The sequence below is a fragment of the Amphiprion ocellaris genome, chromosome 13, assembly GCF_022539595.1.
Source record: "Amphiprion ocellaris isolate individual 3 ecotype Okinawa chromosome 13, ASM2253959v1, whole genome shotgun sequence".
In the NCBI taxonomy this organism is placed as follows: Eukaryota; Metazoa; Chordata; class Actinopteri; family Pomacentridae; genus Amphiprion; species Amphiprion ocellaris.
In genome coordinates, this window is record NC_072778.1 from 10,318,197 (window position 1) to 10,339,875 (window position 21,679).

The 21,679-nt window shown below is 40.8% G+C and overlaps 1 protein-coding gene across 2 annotated transcripts in view; it reads left to right on the forward strand.

Moving 5' to 3' along the window:
• Window positions 1-1,148: 1,148 nt before the first annotated feature.
• Window positions 1,149-21,679, forward strand: part of LOC111580478 (C-terminal-binding protein 1) — a 32,885-nt gene continuing 12,354 nt past the window's right edge. Inside the window, exons 1-2 of one of the 2 annotated variants that reach the window (XM_035956338.2) lie at window positions 1,149-1,173; window positions 19,522-19,676. In XM_035956338.2, coding sequence (XP_035812231.1) covers window positions 1,167-1,173; window positions 19,522-19,676 — 162 coding nt within the window. In that variant the 5' untranslated portion in view covers window positions 1,149-1,166. Of the gene's footprint in view, window positions 1,174-9,432; window positions 9,653-19,521; window positions 19,677-21,679 lie in introns of those variants that run through there. The other variant, XM_023288234.3, reaches the window with a different exon arrangement.

Here is a 21,679-nt window from a genome sequence, read left to right on the forward strand (position 1 = left end):
CTCTTCTTTCTCTTGTCATCTGTGGCATCTTGTCTTTTAAATAAAGCTGCACTTTAAGGTTGCCTTTCATAGTCGCTGGTCACAGGACTGTCTGTATCTCAGCACTGACAAGAGTGTGGATTAAATCAATGGTGAAGAATTTCCCACCACTCAAAAACTGTCTGTGCACAACTGGCTAAATTGAAAATTAAATTTACATTTTGGAGCAGCACCCATTCAAAGGTGTACTCAGCACTTCATGTGACGACAAGAAATCAAGCAATTGTACACCCAGTTTTTAAAATATACATATATATAGTCACAAAGGTAAGGTTTAGCTTATGAGCAACAGCAGTAAAAACATTACATTAAAATAAATTGATAAATGAAATAAATATTTAAGATGCCGCATCAGGCTCTGGGAAATTGTGCATGTATTTTAAACAGAAAAATGACTCATCAGATTAGTTGATGGTAAGAAAAAATGTTATTTGTATCCCCAGTGTAGTGCACAGGTATAACTCACATTCATATTCAAGTCAAATCTTGTTGTATTTTCAAAAAAGACAGAAATATAGGTTTTCACATCTTGTTTTTCATAAAGCGCCAAACATTACTTAGAATTTACAATAGAGAAAAAAGTTAATAAATACATGCTCAATATCAGAAATATACATTTTCTGGGGGTGGGAAAATGGCTTGACATTTGTGAAAATGAGGTCACTATGTTTTAAAAATTCCTTAATTCCTCTTTGGAATCCTATCTGTGATTTAATTTAAGGAAACTCACCTAAAATAAAAGGTGAAACCTGTGAAGAGAATATGTGATGAAATTAAAAGTCAATTATTGACCGACCCCTGTGATGGAGCATCTTATTTGTTCCATACTTTAGTCGTACGAGATGTTTTTAACACAGCTCCCAATCCACAACTACACCAAGTAAATCTCTCTTACACAGTTTCACATCATGGCCACATTTCTTTTCCTGTGTGAGTGCGAGCGCCCTCCCCCCAGCTGCAGTGAACATATTGCTATTGGCTGCGGGCCAGTGCCAGGCTGTGCTGATTGGCTGGCACTAACTGTAATCACTTACAATTGGCCCATTATCTGCTGCATGCCACACCCCCCCACGCCCCCACCCAGCTTTGGAACAAAGTGGAGCAGTGGACACACAGAGAGGAAGGTGATGCAAGGTTTGTGATGTATTTTTGGCCCCGTATCGAGTACTTCCTGTGTGTAATTTGCGTGTGAATGTGTGGGTTTATGTGATAGCAGCGGCTGCGCTTACACCTTGGCTTTGTACTGTATTTAGGTTCTGAGGAGATAACTCTGTGCCAAGCCAAATAAGGGAGAAAAAACTCTGTGTGCGTGTAGTTACAGTGTGAGAGCTTGCTTGTGTGTGACTGTATGAATATATGAATATGTTTATTTTGATTTGTGTGTCACAGAAGGATTTTTGTTTATTCATGAAGAAATTTCCAGAGAAATGGATATCACTGCTTCTTTAAAGACAGATTTTGCCCAGAGGGGTTTGACATGTTGCTGAAATTCATCAAAAAAAAACAAGTGGTTAGTCTTTAATTGTGACCATCAATGTTTTTTAAATAGCAATTTTATGAAAAATGCAAGATGGAAAATTTCCTCATAAAGCCTTTTTGTGGAAACTGTGTTGTAAAGGAGCATTTTTGTGCCCTTTTCTAAATTCACAGTGATTTCATTAAAAACAACAGCAATGGGCTATAATTTGTGTGACGAATTTGAAAAGTTATTGTTGACATTTCTCATTTTTAAGACTTTGTCGACAGCGCATTTAACAGGCTTCAGAGTAGAGCTCGGTACCTTTTGATGACCACACTTAAAAGTAGGTCATTATGTATGATGATTAGATGCTGTCAAAAGTTTAGTTCATCTGAGATTCGTATTGCATGCAGTGATTCTTCCTTACAGATTTATGAAACTTTATATATTAGATATGAAACGGGTGATTAATTGATCAAAAGAAATACCATGGCTGTCGATTCTAAAAAGCCCATAATATGCACATTTACAGGTTCGGAATTGTATTCTTTTTTTGGTCTACTAGAACCCGTTTACATGCTATAATGGTCAAAACAGACACAGAAGCTGCTCAATCTCCGTTTAAGGGCCAAATAAACCGAGAAGCAGGCATTATGGAAAAGTGTTAGATGGTGGCGTAGACATGTAACAGAAGAAAAGTCTACATTTCAAACTAGGCATTTCAAGCTGGTAAGGAACAGTTTTCTGTCAAAGAAAATAACTCCCTTTAGCATGGACTTCAGGCTTTGTTTTGTAAGTTTGCAGACCTTTTGCCTGCACAAAAAATAGCTTACAGGAAAGGGAAACACCCATAAAGTGGAATCAGAGTTGTTTAATATATTCCTGGGTCGTGGTGGGGAATTTTTCTGCTTTTAAAGGAGTGGGAATATAACAGATGGACATTTCCCACCACTTCATAGACTAGCAATGAATAGGGAATATGATCTGCAGCTTAACGAATAATAAAACTCTTTGTTTGTTTCAGGGAAATGATGTAATTCTGTTGAAGTAAAAAATACTCGACATAAATCCGACCCCTGAATCATTGTTGATAGTATTTGTTTAAAGGTGGACTGTGCAAGATTTTTATCAGAAATTTAACATTAAACAACTACCTGCAATGTAAAGATATAGTGGAGTAATAATGGCTACACTCCCTTTCAGCTTTGCTTTTCTGTTTTCATAGCCGGTCTGGCCACATTTGCATATTCATACACCTGAGTTGCTCTCCAAGTGTATAAACACATTCAGAGTGACTTCCCACACTGAAATGTAAAGTGGAAAACGCAGTCCAAAGCATTCAGTTGTTCAAGTATTTTTTTTTGATTGTGTGTATTTACCTCTTATAATATCATTTCAGCTCAGCTCCACAGGTATTCTGTGGTTCTTCCTTTGCTTTCCTTTCTGCACTTGTGTCTATTTAGCTCCAGTCTGTGTGTGTCTGTTTCCACATATGGGTCTCCTCTGGTCCGTCCATGCGCTAAAACAATCTGTGCACCGGATGGTTCGAACGTGTGGAAACAGATACACATGAAGTGGAGCAAATGAGAGGCAGACAACTGAACATAATGTTATTTGAATTAGCAACCACTTGGCCATTCAATGTATTTTACACACTAGTGTGGTCTAATGGTTCTGGCTGGATTATTTTTTGTTCACTCTCAAGTGCAGGATATTTTCTGGCAGTAAATGAAAGTGAAGGGAGGATGGCAGTGTGGAAAACACAATAGTTTCTTTTGGTCTGAGATACTGGAACACTAGTGACATCCAGTGGTTCTGGAAAATCACATATAGCACCTTTAAAGGTTTTACATTAGCTTCTTTCCTATGGATGTGGGTGATGTCAATCTCTCCTGACTGTGATTTAGTCATCTTGACCACAGATTTCAAATATCACTTTTTCAGACCTTGCACTGTTGCATTTTACTTAGGTTTTACAAATTTTTGCCTTTATTCTTCGTAAGCAAGGCAAGAGAGAAGGGTAGCCACCATGTAGGTGGCTAATTCTCAACATGTCACTGATATGAACTTTCCTTCTTATACTTCATATATCCTTTCATCATCCACCTTCCTCTCTCCCTTCTCATTTCTTTTCCAGCAATCTGATCCTCTCTCTCCATCCCTCCTGTTGGTTCCTCCTATTCTATCTTCCTCCTCCCTCCCTCACCTCTATCTGCTCCACACGTTAGATTCTTAATGCCTGCGGTACCTACCTCCGCCTACAGTAGATTAGATTGCTAGTTTTCTGCAGTATCTGCTCTCTCCTCTGTAAAGCCATCCACATTGTTCCGCAGCTCACTGTCAGTATCCATAAATCCAATTTGTGTGTTTGTCTGTGCCTGCATCTGCATGTTTGCTGCCCTTGTGATGGGTAGTGTGTGTTTGTAGCTACAGTACGTGTGCGTTTAGTTTTGTGTGAACACCTTCCAGCGTCTCATGCATTTGCTTTTTTTGTATGTGTGTACACGCCTGGGTGCAGCAGCATTATTTTACATTTCGTTTATCTGTATCGGTACATTCGTTTTTCACGCAACTGCTTGGGTGACTGTGCCTGTAATGTGCTTGTATCTTTGTGCATGTGCCGGCGTGCATGCTGGTAATTATTCGTGGGTGTGTGTGCGTGTGTGTTAACGATAGCTCTAGGTCTAGTTGGCTGTCAGTCTAGATAAGGCCAGCGGTTGGGGAGGCGTTAGTCGGGCTGCTGCTCGCCTGGCCTCCGCGTGGTGGATCTGCTGAGAAGAAGCTGAACCATTAGACACGCTGCAGTGACTACAGAGAGAAAAAGAAGGAGTGGGAGGGTGGAGATGTATGGTGAGAAAGCCTGAGATGGAAAAAGAGAGTGAAAGAGATGCGGGAATGAGGAATGAGGTGGGGTGGGGGTGATGGAGTGGGAATGAGATCGAGAGGGAAAGAAAACAGAAAGCGAGATGATCAGATCAGATAGGGGAGCAGGAGGTGAGAGGAGAAGGAGGGGAGAGGCAGACAGAAGGGAGGTGAAGGCAGATGGGTACAGAGAGGTAGAGGGAGTGAAGCAGGAGAGAAATTGGAAAGAAAAGAGAAGGAAGCAGAGGGTATGGAGTGATAAGGAGAGGGAAGGGGTGTGACTGCTTAATACCCAGCCTTACACAAAACGCTTGTGAATATCGCCGCTGTGTTCAAACACGTGAAAGACTCAAGTGTGAAATTAAATAAACACAATGTTAGGTGTTAAAATCTTCCAATCCAGTGCTTTTCATTTCTCTCTGCTCTTGCCTTTTAATTTCAATGTTTTGCGTCTTAAGTGCCCTTAAATAGTCGACCAATCATTACTTGTTCCTTCATTCTAAGGAGCACTTGTTCTTCCTCCCTCCGATCACTCTATCCCCATTTCCCTTGTTCCCTATGGAGCTCTAGCAGTCCAGATATTGTATCCCTGTGCTGTCTTCTCTTGTCTCCATCCTTATTTAGAAGGACTGAATCTGCTTCTCCTATATCCCTGGGAATATTTGTCTCTTGCGTGTATGAGGTAGTTGCTGGGAAGTTGCCATCGGCCTTGACAACAAGATAAATGTATCTGTGGCTTCTCACAAAGTTGACCCTAGCTTGTCAGTTTGAATTTGGTCTGAGAACTGAAGCACACGACTGGTATTGTTATAAGTAGTGTTTTAAGATGCTGAACAGTATTCTCATGTGGTGTGGTGGTGAGTGAAGGGTCATACAGATAATTGTGACATAAGAAGTTAATCAGTTGAGCCACTGAACTGGCATATTTTTTTGAGTTAAACAGATCATGGTTATTATTGCAACACATTACACTGCTTGAGTGCTTCTTGTTCAAACAGTAAGTGTTATCCTCTTCAATGTGGAGCAAAACTCAGTGCATTACCTCTCACAAATCTCCTAATCCCCTAACAAATTATGAAAGTAGCTGCTGTGATTCGAACATAATTTACGCTCCAGAGACTTTTTCTTGCCTCGAATATGATCATAAGCAAATTTAGACTGTTCATGGTGCTGAGGTTAAAAAAAAAAAAAAAAAAAACGAAGAACAAGATATCACAATTATTCACTGCTGCAAAGTTACAAACACAGACTGAATATAAAAGATGGTGCAGCTGCTGTCACATCACCCATTATTTTGTGGACTACTTTTATGGTAGTGACCATAGAGTAGTCACATGGCAGTCTCAATGGAGCCATACCCTGCATTACCATTTATTTTACCTTAAACGGGACCAAAACTTACAAAATGAACACCACGCTGCATTCAAGTACATGTAAAACTAGCGATTGAGACCATAAGTTTAATGAAGAAATGAATCAAGTAAGAAATAGGGTCAGGCTTCTATACAATTGTACTTCTTTTTGCAAAGAATGCAGCTCTAAGTCACTTCTGCATTGGCCTCACTCTTTAGATCAGAAACTATGACCATTTTTTATATATAGCCTATAAATGCTAGGGAGACCTTCTGGTCTATTCACAGTGGCTGCCATTCTTAACTGCAATTCAAAAAGTGATTTCATATCAAGCTTTAGATAAACATTCAAGGTTTTACCACTTCACCATTCCGCTGCTGCTCAGATACAGATCTAAAATGTCACACTTTGCCACTGTTCAGTGCTGCAGTGCCAGCTGGGTGTGCATTTAGAAATAGTGCCAGGGATCAGGTTTGTTCTTGTTTGTGAGCACGGTTAAGCATTTGGCTGTAATGTGTTAAGCTGGCCAAATGTGCTTCCTCAATTGTAATTTACAATATACTGGCAACGGGTCAGAAATGGTACGCAACTGTTCTGTTGGACTGCATATTTATTATTTGAGAAATGAATGAGTCTTGTCCTGTCCCACTATGACACCATCAAATTAATACACCAATTCACATGTGGCAGGATAAAACATGCCTCATGTGAACTCTCTCATTGTTCAGTCACGACATTGAAACCACCTGCCTGATATCTTCCACCTTGTGACGTCAAAACAGTTCATTGGAGAATAGACACGAGACCTCTGGGGGCGTACTGTGGTGTCTCACACTGGTACTTTGTCAGCCAATCCTTTTCACCCCTAGGGTTGCTGTGTGGCCTGCATGAGTTGGGCTTGTTCCAGTACATCCCACAGATGCTTAATTGGATTGAGAGCTGGGGAATTTGGCAAATGGGTAAACACCTCAGGCTCTTGTTGTGTTTCTTGAGCCATTTCCTGACCACTTTTTGCAGCATGGTGGGACACACTGTCCTGTGGGGGAGGCTGCTGCCGTTAGGGAGGTACTAGGGGTGTGGTTGGTCCAGAACAATGTTTAGGTAGGTGGCACATGTCAAAGTGATATCCACATGAATGCTAGGAACCAAGGTTTCCCAGCAGAACATAGCACCGTAACGAGATGATTACTGTTCCACTTCACCTGTCAGTGGTTTTGGTGGTGTGTGTACCCTTGCTCATGATCAAGCATGATCAGAGACTCCAATGTGAGTGAGGTAAGATATGGTGCCATCCCAATAATTGGAGAGGAGTGGCTGAAAAATTCCAGTTGGATTATTTAATCATAGAAAGAGCAGCGGCCCCGAGCTACAGCTCCTATGTCTGGTTGTGTTCACCTGTAAAGTAAAAAAAAAAAAAAAACAAAAAAAAAAAAACCACAAAGTGAAGCACAGTGCTTATTTTTTTCACTCTGTTCAGAAAAGGACCCAGCAGTGAATGACAGGAATGATGCGGGAAAAGGCAGGGGTGATTAACATACAACAAAGGTCCAGCGTCAGCCTACCATCAGCGTTGAAAACAACAGTTTCCCTGACCCTCTGCCTCTTTTTGAATTTGAACAACTCGCCCACTGGCTGTCTGTGACATTTACCAATAGTGAGGATGTGATGTAACCATCGTTGCTGTTAAACTAGGTTAGGCCCTGGCAGTTAGGGGGGGCGTCTGAGGCTGCTTATATCACTGTGATTATCAAGTGGCCATGTGTAGATGAGAGAACCTCCCCACTGCAGGAACAGAAAGAGCCCGAGCAGGTATTTAGGGTCTAACCAGATGAAAGCACAGGGATGGAACGTTTGAGAGGCAAATGATTACAGATTACATACTGCAGCACAGGAAAAAGACTGTCTGATTAAAGACACATTCGTTTGACTGGATATTTACATCCACAACAAAGGTACTATTATATGACAATACAGCTATAAAGCCCATGACACATCCCAGATAAGAGCATCCTGTCTACTACTGTTAGTACTGCAATGTTGATGTTTCACAGTTAACAGAATGCTTTACTATACAATTAGAAAACATAATATGAGATTAGAAATGAGAAAATTGCATCTGTTGAAAATGAACATAAAAGCCACAACCACTGCATTTTTAGTGAGATTATGTTAAAAAAAAAAAAAAAGAAAGCTATGATTTAAATGAGGGCTCACATATTATACAATACTTAATGTATTTAAAGATTTAGAGCTCAGAACAGTGTTTTGAACTTTTGTACCTGAGGATTTACTTTACATCTGTTTAAACCTTGAAAACCTTTGGAAATTATATTGAGTATAATCAGCTACAGATTTGACCACTTCTCTTATAATAATAATAATAATAATAATAATAAGAAGAAGAAATCACAGCAATTTTTAACTGATTGGTATTGTCATAAACATATGGCTGATCTTTTGTTTACACCTACTGTCACAAAAATGTGAGTAAAAGCTGTGAAAATAGCCATCAGATGTTCTACTGGAATGTAACAACTGTTAATCCCATATTAATTTAACACTTGCCCATTGGTCTTTTTGACAGGACTAGTGACTTTTTCTAGTTTACAAGCTAAATGCCACAATGCTCCATGTTTGCCAACATGGAAGTTGTTACAGGATCAAACAGTAAGAGGCTCCACCTGTTAGTGCAATTAGGTACTGCAACTAACCTACCTGAAGTCTGCATGACCTAGGAAAACACTATCAGGTATTGGCACATACTAAATATCAAATGATCTGTATCAGAACAGGAGCAAATTGAAAAAAAAAAACCCAAACATATTAATAGTTTTGTGTGCTTTCATTTTAATATCAAAAAATGCTCTGAAGTTAGATTTATATCAATCTACAATATGATCAGAAGCAGCTGTTAAGCGAAAAATGTTGATGGTTGAGGTTTACCAACTTATTTTAAGTGAAATAAAACCAGTACATCTGTATTCATGCATGGCATTAGTGGCATTAGAAAATGGATGTTTAAAATGAAAAAAAATGGTAATAGTTGGAAATGTTTAAAATCAAAATATGAATTAGTACTTAAATGTGAATTTCAATGTCCACAGCTCAGTAAAGTTCATTCAAATCTGAATGACCTCAAAAAACAAAGCCACTTGGATTTCAATTGCAATTAAAAAACAAAAACAACTATTAAATCTGGCTTTGTCATTACTTATTAAAGCACAAACTGTCCGTTACTATGATAAAGTTTTTGACTTCGGTACACTTTTCCAAGTATCACCAAGAACCAGTTTTTCCTCTTTACGCTGCAGCCTTGTAATTGCATAACTCTTCTTCTTTTTTTCCCCCCTGTAGTCTTTCAGGAAACAAAAGATGAATTTTGGCCAGCGTTAGCTCCTCCCCATTCCTGCTTTCTTTCACACACTCACTCTGTGTTCACCCACCATCTCTTTAACACTGTCCTGTCCCGACACTCACACAAATGCAGCAGTCCTTGCATTATATGTTTGTGCATGATGTTTTTTGTTGTTTTTTTGTGGGGTTGACAGAGAGATTTTTTGTAACATACAGTGAGAAAGTAAGGGGAGGGAGGTAGCTCGAGACAGCAGGGAGGGAAGGAGGGAGGGAGGGAGGGAGGGGTAAGACAGATAGAGAGAGCAGCCGAGCGAAGGGGACGGAAGGGAGGGGAGAGAGAGAGAGAGAGAGAGAGAGAGAGAGAGAGAGAGAGAGAGAAAAGAGGGGGAGCACATGTGTATGCTTGTCACTAAGGGGCTGGGAGAAGGACTAAGGGAAGCGAGGTAGCTGGCCACAGCCGCCATATGCTGACTGGATTCCTGTTCATGTCTGCTGTGTGAAGACTGTAGGTTTGTGTTGTGTGCTGGCCGGCTGGGGAACACACCATGGGAAGCTCTCATCTCCTCAACAAAGGCATGCCTCTAGGTAAACAACTAGCACTCTGCTTTTATGTGGGAACTGCGTGTCTACGTGTGTGTGTGTGTGTGTGTGTGTGCCAATATTTGTGAACTCAGTGTACATTATTCTGCCTTCCTTCTCCCCTCCCCCTTCCTCTCTCTTCCTCTCCCTTTTTCCGTCCCCTCCTACTCCTTCTCTTCTTAATTCTCTCACTCTATTATCTTTTTTTATATCGCTCAGCCTCTCTTGTCACACAAGAGCGGTTAGCCTTTTCTCCAAAGCTGTTTGTGTGTGTGTGTGTCCATGTGTGTGTGTGTGTGTGTGTGAAGAGGCAAATCTCTGCTATTGAAGGCTGCTTGAACACCTCCATTTGTGGCGACAGAAATAGATCTCTCTCTCCTTCGAGGGCTAGCAAGGACATGACACATATTTCCCTTTCATTGTGATTCTTTTATGGAGAGTGGTTGCCTTCACCGAAGCACACACACGCACACACAATTCACGTGCACGCAGACACACACACACACACACACACACACACACACACACACACACACACACACACACACACACACACACACACACACACACACACACACACACACACACACACACATAAAGGGAACTGGAGTGACACACATATTCAAGTATAAACACGCATGCACTCAGCCGGATTCACGCACAGGTGATGGGTGCACCTTATGATGGGGGCTGGAAAAGACTGTTCTAGAAAATGGGATAAAGGTAGGGCTGCTAGGAATAAGACGGGGGGGAGGGTGGGTGAGGAGGGGGGTCGGGTGTGGAGCAAGAGGATGAGGAAGACAGAGGGTGTGAGTGTAAATGATCATCCACCCTACAGCTGGATTATCAGCACGTTTGTGGTCACGTAAATTTAGTTTCGTGGAGCCGTTTCCCCCAAAAGAGGCCCGGGTTGCATCGTGATGTCATCAACAGGCTGCAGGCTGTGTCTCTTGATGACATCAAAGATTAAAGTTGCAGCTCTGATCTTTCTATTTACCCCCCTCCCCTTTTCTCTTTACCCCCTCTCGCTTTGGGAGAGATCTTCTCCATAACCGCCCGAGCAGCTCGAGACTCCAAGGTCACAGGAATAACGACTGTGAATTATGGTTCAGGGGGGTTCGTCCTTTTAAGATGCTCGTGCGCAAATCTCTGCCGGTCAGCGATCGCGACACCGATCTGGTCGTTGAGTTTGCTTTCGGCACATGGTGAGGATGGTTTAACGACCGCTGTAAAATCAGCTCCTGGTGATTGATAGATGCACTGATTCATGTTTCAGAAGGCTGAGGTCCTCTGATCTGTGCGCGGGGTCATGTTTGATCGGATTACGAAGGCCTGAATCAGCAGCAGACAGATGTCAGTCATCTCTCCACCGCTGTGTAAAAAAACAGATTTGCCGGATAAAAGACTAAAACTGTAATCTCATTTATTATGCAAAGACTAATTTGTTTGGTGTATTTGATAGAAAATGTCTTAAGGACTAATTACAAGGTGAAGAGCGGCGTTGATTGTGCTTAATTGCTCCAGGCAGTTTCCCATCAGGAGGTTCAATGGAGACACTGTATAATGTCAAAGGACAAAATCAAGAAAGCCTGCTCAAGTGCTGACGTGGTGTCAGCTTAGAGAAACCCAATGACACTTGAATGTACCATCAGATTACAAGTCACTACAGATCCTGGATGGAAGGTTAAACAGTGACTCTATTATCACTGCACATTGTACACACTTGTATATATGCTGAATTTTATACTGCAAGGAGGCAGGTATAATTTCTAGCACTTAGAAAGCAAGAAGACTGTGGAACTAACAGCCATTAAAAGCATTGGCCAATTATGTATAATGCATATAAGAAAAGGCTTTAGCTAAAAGGGTGAGATTGATCAGCCACAACTGAAAGTTTGTCAGACATGACAATAAGCAGGTGGTTATTTTTTACCAAATGTGATTGAAAAGCATGGCAGACTAGACAGGTGTAAGAAGAAAATAACAGGTTTACAAAGACACATCCCAAAACAACATTTAGTAGGTAGGGTGTAATTTAACTATGAGGACTTAATACAAAGCACTAATTACCTGAGCCTGTGCATTGTTGTGATTATTTATATGTCAACAGAGTCAGGTGAGTGTGTTTAAAGCCTGCAGATGACTTATCGATTCAGCTGCACAACAAATTTATGTCTAATGTCTTCACTAAAATGCTCATGCCGCAGTTTCCTTCTGTGATCATCATTTTAAAACTCCCCAGTAAACTCAGCACCTCAATTTTTCATCAAAGATAAGCCATATTGACGTATATACCAAGTCTAATAACCGGAACAAGTAAATACAATTTTAATTTTTTTTCCAGGGAATACCCTTGAAACCTTTCAAAGACCCCCTATGGGCCCCTGAACTGCAGTGTGGGAACCCTTAATCTAAACACAATAAATGCCTCATAGCTTTAATAATCCATTATGAGTGCACATTTACTCCAGAGTACCCAAACTGACCCCAATCCAATTGAAACTTCAAAGTGATTGTGACTTTTTCTCTCTCTCTCTCTATCTGCATATTAACAGTTAATCCAATAAAACAGGCTGGCGGCCATACAAAAATGCAGTTACAGCCTGTTTTTAAACGTAGTACTTCCTGTAGTGTGAGTATTGTTTCAGCCAGTACTTCTTAGCCGTTTTTATGTACGACAACCTGCGAATCAGCAGAGTGCAGTGGTGACATGAATCATAGCATGAATGTTAACTACAGGTAGAAAAACATGTATTTCACAATGAAAAGCTGTGAAGAAAATATGTTTTTTCCAACAGAAATTATATGCTTTCAAATACTGTGGAAAAGCTGCAGTATTGTATGTCTTTTCCACAATCATCTAGTGTAAAGCTTATCGTAACCTGTGCAGTATTTTGACAATAAGGCAGAAAATTGTCCTTTTAAACCATAACTACTCTCAATTTGCCTCCTATGTCTATAAATTTAGAAATCTTTAAGTATACACCAGCTGTTCAGCCCCAACTGTAGCTGGAAAACTCTGAATTGACTTCTATAACCAAGCTGCAGCCGATTGTTTTTGTATCTCCTCATCTGTTTTGCTGCTGGTGTCTTTTATAATGGGAACAAAAGCTGACAAACCTGTACTACCTCGCTGACACTGTACCTGCCAATGAAGAGCTTGTGTGTGTGTGTGTCTGTGTGTGTGTGTGTGCGTGCGTGCGTGCGTGCGTGCGTGCGTGTGTGTGTGTGTGCGTGTGTGTGTGTGTGTGTGAGAAACCTGCATGACAATCATTTCTAGGTGTAAGCACCTGTATGTCTCATATATCACTGTATATTAGTCACGTCAACCAGCGCGGACTGGTGTGCTGAGTGTGCACCTGTATTTCTGTATATCTGGGTGGGGCAGAGTGTATGAAGCGGAGAGAGACTGGTGGTGGTGGGGAGGGACTGGTGGTGGTGGGGAGGGACTGGTGGTGGTGGGGAGATGTCTTCTCCTCTTTCCTCCCTGGGAAGTGAAGTGTGGGTAGACAGAGGACAGGAGGAAATCAAGAGTGCAGGAGCATCAATCTCCCTGAACGCTTTCTACCTGGATATTCGGGCGTTTTAAAGCCCATAAATGTAGCGATGATATGAAAGAGACATGGACGGGATGGGGGGGGTAGGAAAAAAAAGGAAATGGCAAGGGAGATAAAGAAAGCCTGGGGAAGTAAGACTGAAATGAGAGACGGAGATCTGAAAGTGAGGCAACAATAGATGTAGGGATGGTGAGATCAACACTGAGGGGGTGAAAGAGGAGGACATAGGGGCTTTTAAACCACGCCATGTTGCTGCATGCCACGAGAGCCGGCGACGTTATAAATCAGCCGCTCTGTGGCTCCATGGTTGGTTCCTACAGTCGCGGGCGGCTGACTGATCACAGGTGCAGACAGCGACGCTCTCCTAGCTTTTCTTCCCTTCCCTTTCTCTCCCTCGAACACAAACAGCGCAGCTGAAATGTGAACATGTCATCTGCCGGGGTTCACTTTCATTTCAGACAGAAAGGAACTGAAAAGAGATTTAATCTAAGCCGTCTGACCTTATTAAAGAGTGGAGAAAATGTTCAAAAACAGCTGCCAGTTGTGTGGGTATATTTGGCAACAACTGAAAATGTTTTGAACTGCCATTTGAATGGGCTCAAATGAAGTAGAATGAGTGCTCGCTTGGATCGGAATATAATCTGAAAGGTCTATGCGCTAGAAACTGGCAAGTGAGAGGTAAGAAAGCTGCAGCTAATTGGTTTCTCATTTCTTTGGTGAAAAAAATTAGGTCAGAAAATAGAAAATAGCCAACAGTGATGTCTTAGATGTCTTGTTTTGGCTGGCTGAGTGTAAAACCCCCAAATTTTCAATGGACAATAACAAAAGTACCAAATCCTCATATTTCACAATAAAGAAATTCTGGATATTTGTGCAGCAAATAGCCTAAATTACTGCATTGAGTAACAACTTGAGGAACAGATCATTATTTTAGCTCTATTCTCATCACTCATATTTGATCTATGAAGTGTCAGAAAAATGTGAAAAATTATATCCTAGATGATGTCTTGTTTTTTCCAATTACTGAAAAATACAAATATATGAATTTTAAAATGACATAAAAATTGATTTTTCAGAATTGATAAGCTGGAACTACATAAGTTTATCAAAAGTTTATCCAAAAAAAAGTGGATTAATCAATGCTGAGCTAACTTAATTAGTCTCCTAATTACGTCAGCTCTACAAGTTTATTACACTTAAGTGGACCCACAGATGCTCTGGAAATGTTCTTATAAGAACGTATGTTGATGCTGCTGTGGTTCAAACCAGACCCCTGCAGCTTGTTCTGGCAGATCGCTCTCTATCGAAGCTGGCAGACGTCCCGGTGACCTGCACGTTTTAAAATGCACGAAAATAGCTGAACTTTGTCATCGTCTTTGTTGACTGACAGCCTGAAAGCACCGTCTCCTTCCTTGGGGACAAAAATCCAGCTGTTCTGGTGAGCCGGTCAATGACAGCTGGATACAGGCAGGCTGCAGGGCTTTCCCACCGGCTCTCGCTCTGCAGTCCCAGCAGTCATTGGCAGAAGCTTTTTTCCATCTCTAAATGTCAGTCAGACGGCATTAGCATCAGTTTGGTCTGGTTAAAAAATTTGCGAATGATGCAATTTTCATATCCGGGATGTCATTTGGTGCAGCTCCTTTAGCACAAACTACTCACTGTACAGATGGTTGCTGTTTTGCTTTTTTTTTTTTAGTGAACAAAATTTTCACTTTTACTGCTTGCAAACATTTCTACTGCATTGCCTCAAAATGTCTGTAGAGATCCTAAATGACAGTACAGTTGCAGCAGAGAAATGCTGGATGGAAAGCACGAACGGAGCTGAAGCTGTGACCCCGTTGGCTGTAGAGAGGCCTGTTTGCAGAGTGAGAGCTCGGAGCAGTCACCCAACCCCAGGGCCATGGGGGGTAGAGAGAGAGAGTATTTAATATAATGAGAGAGAAGAAATAGATGAGGGCTTAGAGTTTCAGTGGAGAGAGAGAAAAGAGTGGGCAATTATTTAATATAATAAAGGATTTAATGAGTGTTTAATGTGAGTGGAAAGCGAGAAAATACATCTAATGAAAGAGACCCAAGGAATAATGGGCATCTGTTGAAATCACAGAGAGTGGATTAATATTTACAGTGTAGCGCCGTGGTTTTGTGTGCATGCGGGGGAGAGACAGCGAATAGAGCAGTGTTTTATCACATAGTACTACTCAGCAGTCAGTAGTGCCGGTCCTCCCAAGGTCATGCATGGTGCTGGAATGAGAGCTATTTCCTCCCTCGGTCCGACCAAGTGTGAGCCGGAGAAATGTCTGGAATCTCTGCCACTTTCCAAAAACCGCCACTCGGCTGCACGACCAACTAGAATGACGAGATCTGTGAAGCGAAGTGAAGAAGTGAAAATCGCGTCTGTTTAATTACACACCCCCGTCTCGAATCACACCGTGCTCCCAAGTGTTTCTACTCAAATGAAATCTTGTAAAAGATTAGTCGTGTGTCAGCCAAAAAAAGGAAAAAAAAAAAAAAAAACTGCACCGAGGAGGCAGCGTTGAAGACTCTTTTTTGCTGTTGTTGAATTTCAATTTCTCAGCTATGCATCATAGATTTTTATATTGATGTTTAAATGCAGAGGCCTCCAGGCAAATCCTATTAGGGAAAGCTAATGTTTTGCTAGGCCACATAAGGCATTGTGAGCTGGATTTGAGTTTCACCTTATTGGTCTTCCCGCGATGCGAGGCTGCTTCATCAGATCAGGTTTCATGCTGTAATCTGACAGTGCAGATAAAGAGACAATACAGAAATTGAGTGATGGACTGAGCTAAGTTGTTAGCTGCTTCAGTGCAGCCACTGAGTGCTGCAGAAGTGCAATCTATTATCCTTCAATTTTGTTTTTGTCAGTGAGAGCAGCCAGGAAATGCTTTTATCTTCATAGAGCACAATTTAAATGAGACAAGTTGTCAGCAACACAACATGCTGTGAGCAAGGCCGGGGAAAAAAACAGGATTTTTGTCATGCACTCGACACTTCCTGCAAGTATTTTCAGATGAGTTTCAGAGATTGAATCTGGTTGAGCCAACATGTGGTTGGACACAAACTCTGCTGAAGGTATCCGTGTTAAACTCCTCATCCTAATATTATGGTCACACTAAAATGGATCTGTGTGTAATCTAACATGCAGGAGGAAATGTGGGCATGCAAGTTTGAAAATAAGTGTTATTTCAAACAAAAAGAGAAAAAAAACATGCTACTATTTCAAATTCTCAAAATCTGAGAAGTGCCTTCAATTATTCGTGGTTCACCATGTTATGCACACTCATTTGTGCTCTCCAAGTGGATTCTGAATGCTTATTTTCTGTCACCGCTCAACCCTGAACAGTGCAGCACACTGAAACATGAACCTGAATTGCATGTAATCGCTGCATATATTATTTCCCAAAGCATGCACACAGTCTCAGTCAACAACCAGAGAAAGCTACTGGGACTGCAGTTCAAGCCTAATACCCAATTTACTTTCTGCAACAGCATTTCACATGAGAAAGTGTCCTAGTAGATTTACTGCATGTTTCTTTTAGTGTCCCCCTGTGTCTTATTCATAATATTCATACACTTACTCACTCCTGGGAGCTGCCCAGTACAACACACTTCTCACCTTCTAGTCAGAGTAGTGCTGCAGTGGAGCAGATGGAAGGAATAAAAACCACAAAAACAGTGGCTAGCATCTAGCCAAATGTAGGTGATGCGATATGTCACATCAGAGAGCCGACAGAGCTTGAGTAATTACGTCTAAGCTAAATGCCAGGCTTAGATGTCACTCCAAATCAAAGAGCAGTGGCATCTCTGAGAAAAAATCTATTATACACCAACTGAAAGAGTCATGCAACAAGAAATAAACTGAAAAAACAGCAGAATGCAACCACAAAATGAAAATCTCGTTGCATTCCAATCATTCTAAATTGTACATCCAACATTTTCACACTTTTTTTCTCTCACATCCAAAGATAAACCTGCTAACTAATGCAGAAAGATCCAGCAGATGAAGCTAGTGCAAGCAAATCTGTAAATTGCAATGTGCCATTTAAAAAAAACACAACTGTAAAGCATTGAACATCGACGATTAAGATGTGTGAGATGAGTCCAGCAGTGATTTTTCCTTTAATTTATTCCACTTGAGGGCCTCCTAATGATAGCTGCTGAGAGGAGAGAGCTAGTCTTCTCAGATTTTCCAAACTAATTTGTGGGATCGTAGCTGCCAAGCTTCTGTCCACAAGCATGGTTCTCAAGGATCCTTGGCATTCAGAATATCGTATAGACTCTGGAATGCAGAATTTTCAAATGACCGGTTTATTGATTTTGCCTCTTTCTCACAATGTCAGTCCATGCAAATGGAAAACAGGCTCGAACTGGGGGAAGGTCAACTGTGCATGCCATCCAAGTCTGTAAAGTTTCAGCAGGAATATTTTGAATGAAATGACAGAGGAGACTGCTTATTGGAAATGTCAGCCTGCACATCTCAGAAGGGGAAAAAGTCAGGAATGAGTGATGGGTAGAGTCGGCATCAGCAGAAACAGGCAGAACTCTGCACTTACTTCACCGACTGTGTTTTTAGAAGGCTGTCAAAGCTTAAGATGTCAAAGAATCCCAATTACACACACACAACGCCTGGATCTTCCACTAAAACGACATCTGACTGTAAGTCGTCGTGGGCTTCAGTCAGTATGGCAGCCAGTGATCTGGAATGATTAATCCTTCAGATGTGGCGAGAGAAACTGAGAGATGCAGGAAGATTGCAGTTGGAGCGAATATTCAAGGAAAACTAATAAACACAGCCTTCATCGACCGCTGTTCTTGTCAAACCTGAACAAAAACCCGCTGGTCGGGTCATCTGGCACATCCGCCTTGTTAAATGCCACTTAGGCTCCTGTAAAGCCTTGCAGCAGTCTCAGGGTAACGGTTTAATCTGAAGAGGTGATTTCATAAAATATCCTGTGGAAAGGTTGCAGGAGGAGCTCAGTCAGGTTTCAGCAGCTGGCTGTCTGTCTGCTTGACACACATCTCTACCCCACATGAGAATTGCACTCATTAACTACCCGTCTACTGACTTTACTACTGATTTTAGTGACGCTTTCATGTCTTTCATATGCAGTTTTCTTGCAAATAAGATCAGATTCACGTTACAGAAGCTGGATATAGATGAGGAATGCAGAAAGAAGCAGGACAAGAATTACAAAAAGTACAACATGGCTGAAAAATAAGATGCAATAATAATAATAATAATAATAATAAAGGTCTCACAGAAGCAATATACCAGGCATGATGAATCTACATATGGATATGTACGGATATGACTTGATGAATTTATGTGTGTACAGGTATGGCAAGGAGGATAATGCACCTAAATTTAAAAAATGACAACTGAAATATAAGCTAGAGCTTCAGGCTGCATGTTCAGTTGTTTTCTGGTCTGGACCGCCCCATTCCTTCCAAGTGGCTCCCAAGAGTCACTCTCAGCAGCCAGTGGGGGCGAGCATTTACATTCTCCATGAATATATGACAGCTTAATTAAAATAATGTGAACAGGATAAAATGCAAAAGGATACTCCTCATTATCAGGCTGTTTTTTTTTCGACAGAAAGTAGCGTTTGAGGGCAATTTTTTGATTGGAAATCTCTCTTTTTTTAATTACTCTCTATCTTCTGCCAGCCTACTCACAATACCTGCCTCATCCATCTTCCTAATTACTGCCTGTTTCATAGAGTCAGAGAATGTAATCAAAAAGTCAGTGATAATTCAACTGAAATAATAAAATATTTTAAAGTTATGAGGAGAAAAACAGCTGTGAAACATGACCTCACACAACAGGAATTAGCTCTGCAGCAAACAGACAGCTGCTCCGGGAAAATTCTTTTTTTTTTTTTTCTCCCCCTTTCACGCTTATTGTCACAGTTCCCATAGCAACTGCATCAGTCCAGAGCAGGAATATTATGGGATGCAGATGAAGCAGGGCCTCGTGTGTGCCTTGGAGCAACCGCATGTTTTCAGTTTGAGATTATATGTGATAAAAAGTGGCCAGCAACTGATAAGAATAGATTTGTTTAAGTCATGCTGGAAGATGTGACCAAGCAAATTAATGCACATTTTAAGATCTGATAATAAAAAAAGGATCTTTCTTCTAAAAAAAAGAGTCCTAATTTCTCTTTCCTCTTTGGGGGGTTTCATCACAAAAATAAGAGATCCTGATTCCACACTGACAATGAAAACTATTTTCTGTCCATCTACATTCTGTTTTCTGACCACTTTTCTCAAATTTGTTCCTTATTTTTTTTTTGTCTTTAGGCATCAGGCCACCCATTATGAACGGGCCCATGCACCCACGCCCCCTGGTGGCGCTGCTGGATGGGCGCGACTGCACTGTAGAGATGCCCATCCTGAAAGACGTAGCAACCGTGGCCTTCTGTGACGCTCAGTCCACACAGGAGATCCACGAGAAGGTAACACACTTAATGTAGTAGACAAGTGTCATACTGTCGTTATGTATTGAGATTGTGCTTGTTTTTGTGAATGCGGAAATATTGAGTTTGAAGTTGGAAGAAATGCTTCACCGTGAGTGTTGAACCCAGAAAGTTGTGTCATCTCCATAAACTTAAATGTAGAACCAATGCAGAAACAGGTGGTTTCTCCAAAGGACAGTTCAGTAATAAAATTATATTTCAGTAAAACTCTTTAAAAAGCAAGAAATGTAGAGGAACATAACACAAATATTAATTTGTCAGTTAGAAAAATCTCACACACTCCTCTCTGGTGTGTATTTCGGGATGTGTTTGTCACGACTGACAAGTCAGCTTGTGGTGTTTGGTGTTAGACAATCCCAGATCCAAACAAGCCTTATGTTAGGTCTGCAACTAATTATTGCTTTCATTAACTGATATCCTAATTAGTCTTTGTCTATGAAATGTCATAAAATGTTCATTTGAATTTTCCAGAGACATAAAGTGACATAAATCTGATTATTTTGTCCAGTCAACAGCCCAGAACCACAATAAGATGTCATTTTGCTTGAAAAATGACTGAAAATTGTACATACTAATGGATTAATCAGCTGATTACTGCAAATGTACTCATCTTAAGTGCAAAACACAAGATTGGATTCAGTAACTGAAAAAGACTTGGTACCAAGAAGAAAGTACATTTTAGGTTTTAAAACATCGATTCAGAAATTTGGGATGCGACAAATATTATCTAAAGTAAATAGTACCTACTCTTAAACCAATCACTTGGTACCTGCTAGCCTTATTAGCCCGAATAAATGATAAATACACATAATCTAGTATCTACAGTTTACTAAATCCTTTTAACCTTAGCCTACTGTTTCTAGATGATGTTGATTGTTTTGCTGTTCACATAAACCCTACAAAAATTATATAAAATACCACTTTAACTGACTATAGTATATAATCCACCTGAGACCTTTCAGTACAAATGAGAGCACACTAACATGGACACAACAGAACTAGTTTTAATAATGTATAGTGAAGAATGTTTCATGTTTGATCTAGAAAAATTACAGTTAATACCATGTTCAGACTGTATTCTTTCTTCCATCATTATGAGCAAGTGAATTGGAAAAAGGTTTGTTTTCATTTGGATTTTGACTGTGACAATATCTAAATGCAAAACACAATGGAAATATAGCTCATTTAGCCTATTTAATTATTGTGACTACAATTATAGCAGTGGGTGTGACCATTTTGCAATTAAGAATCCATGTCCACCAGCATTGCCTGAACTCAATATAAGCTCCGGAGATTTCCAGCAAAAAGAATCTGCAATGAAATAAAGATTAAAACACTGGCGATGTGCGAACCTTTAACACTAGCTGTAAAAAATGCACAAAGGGATACGAAAATGAAAAAAAGATGCAGAGAAAGAATTGAAGAAGAGCAAAAAGACTACAAAGAGCAAACTTAAAATGTGGGTCAGGCTTGGATCTTGCCACAGCCACTATGGATTGTAAATGGGTTTGTATGTCTGGCAGGGTTACGTCTTGTTCTGGGTGTCTGCCAGGCGCACTCTCTCAGTGAGCGCGCTCAGTAGGCCACAGTGTGGGAGAAACAGATGGCTCTCCCTCGCTCGCTATCTCTCTCCAGCTCTCTCTCTGGCTCTCTAGTAAGCAGCCACCTCATTGTGTAATTAAAAGCGCTTCTTTACTGTAATTGAACCGCATGTCATTTTCATGCTCTCTCACGCACATGAAGCGGAGGGCTGGCACCGTTAGGAAAAGATCAGACGATTAACTGAGGGCCAATTAAAAGGTGACGGCTATGTGAAAGCACTTTTCACACAGAGAGAGAGATATACCTATTTTATATGACAATCTCTGTAAACTCTGCTGTATTTGATTTCGAGGAAATTCCGTGATTCCAAAACAGGATATGAAGACAGAATAACAGCACCTTTACAAAAAAAAAAAACCCTTAATCAAGATAATGAAAAA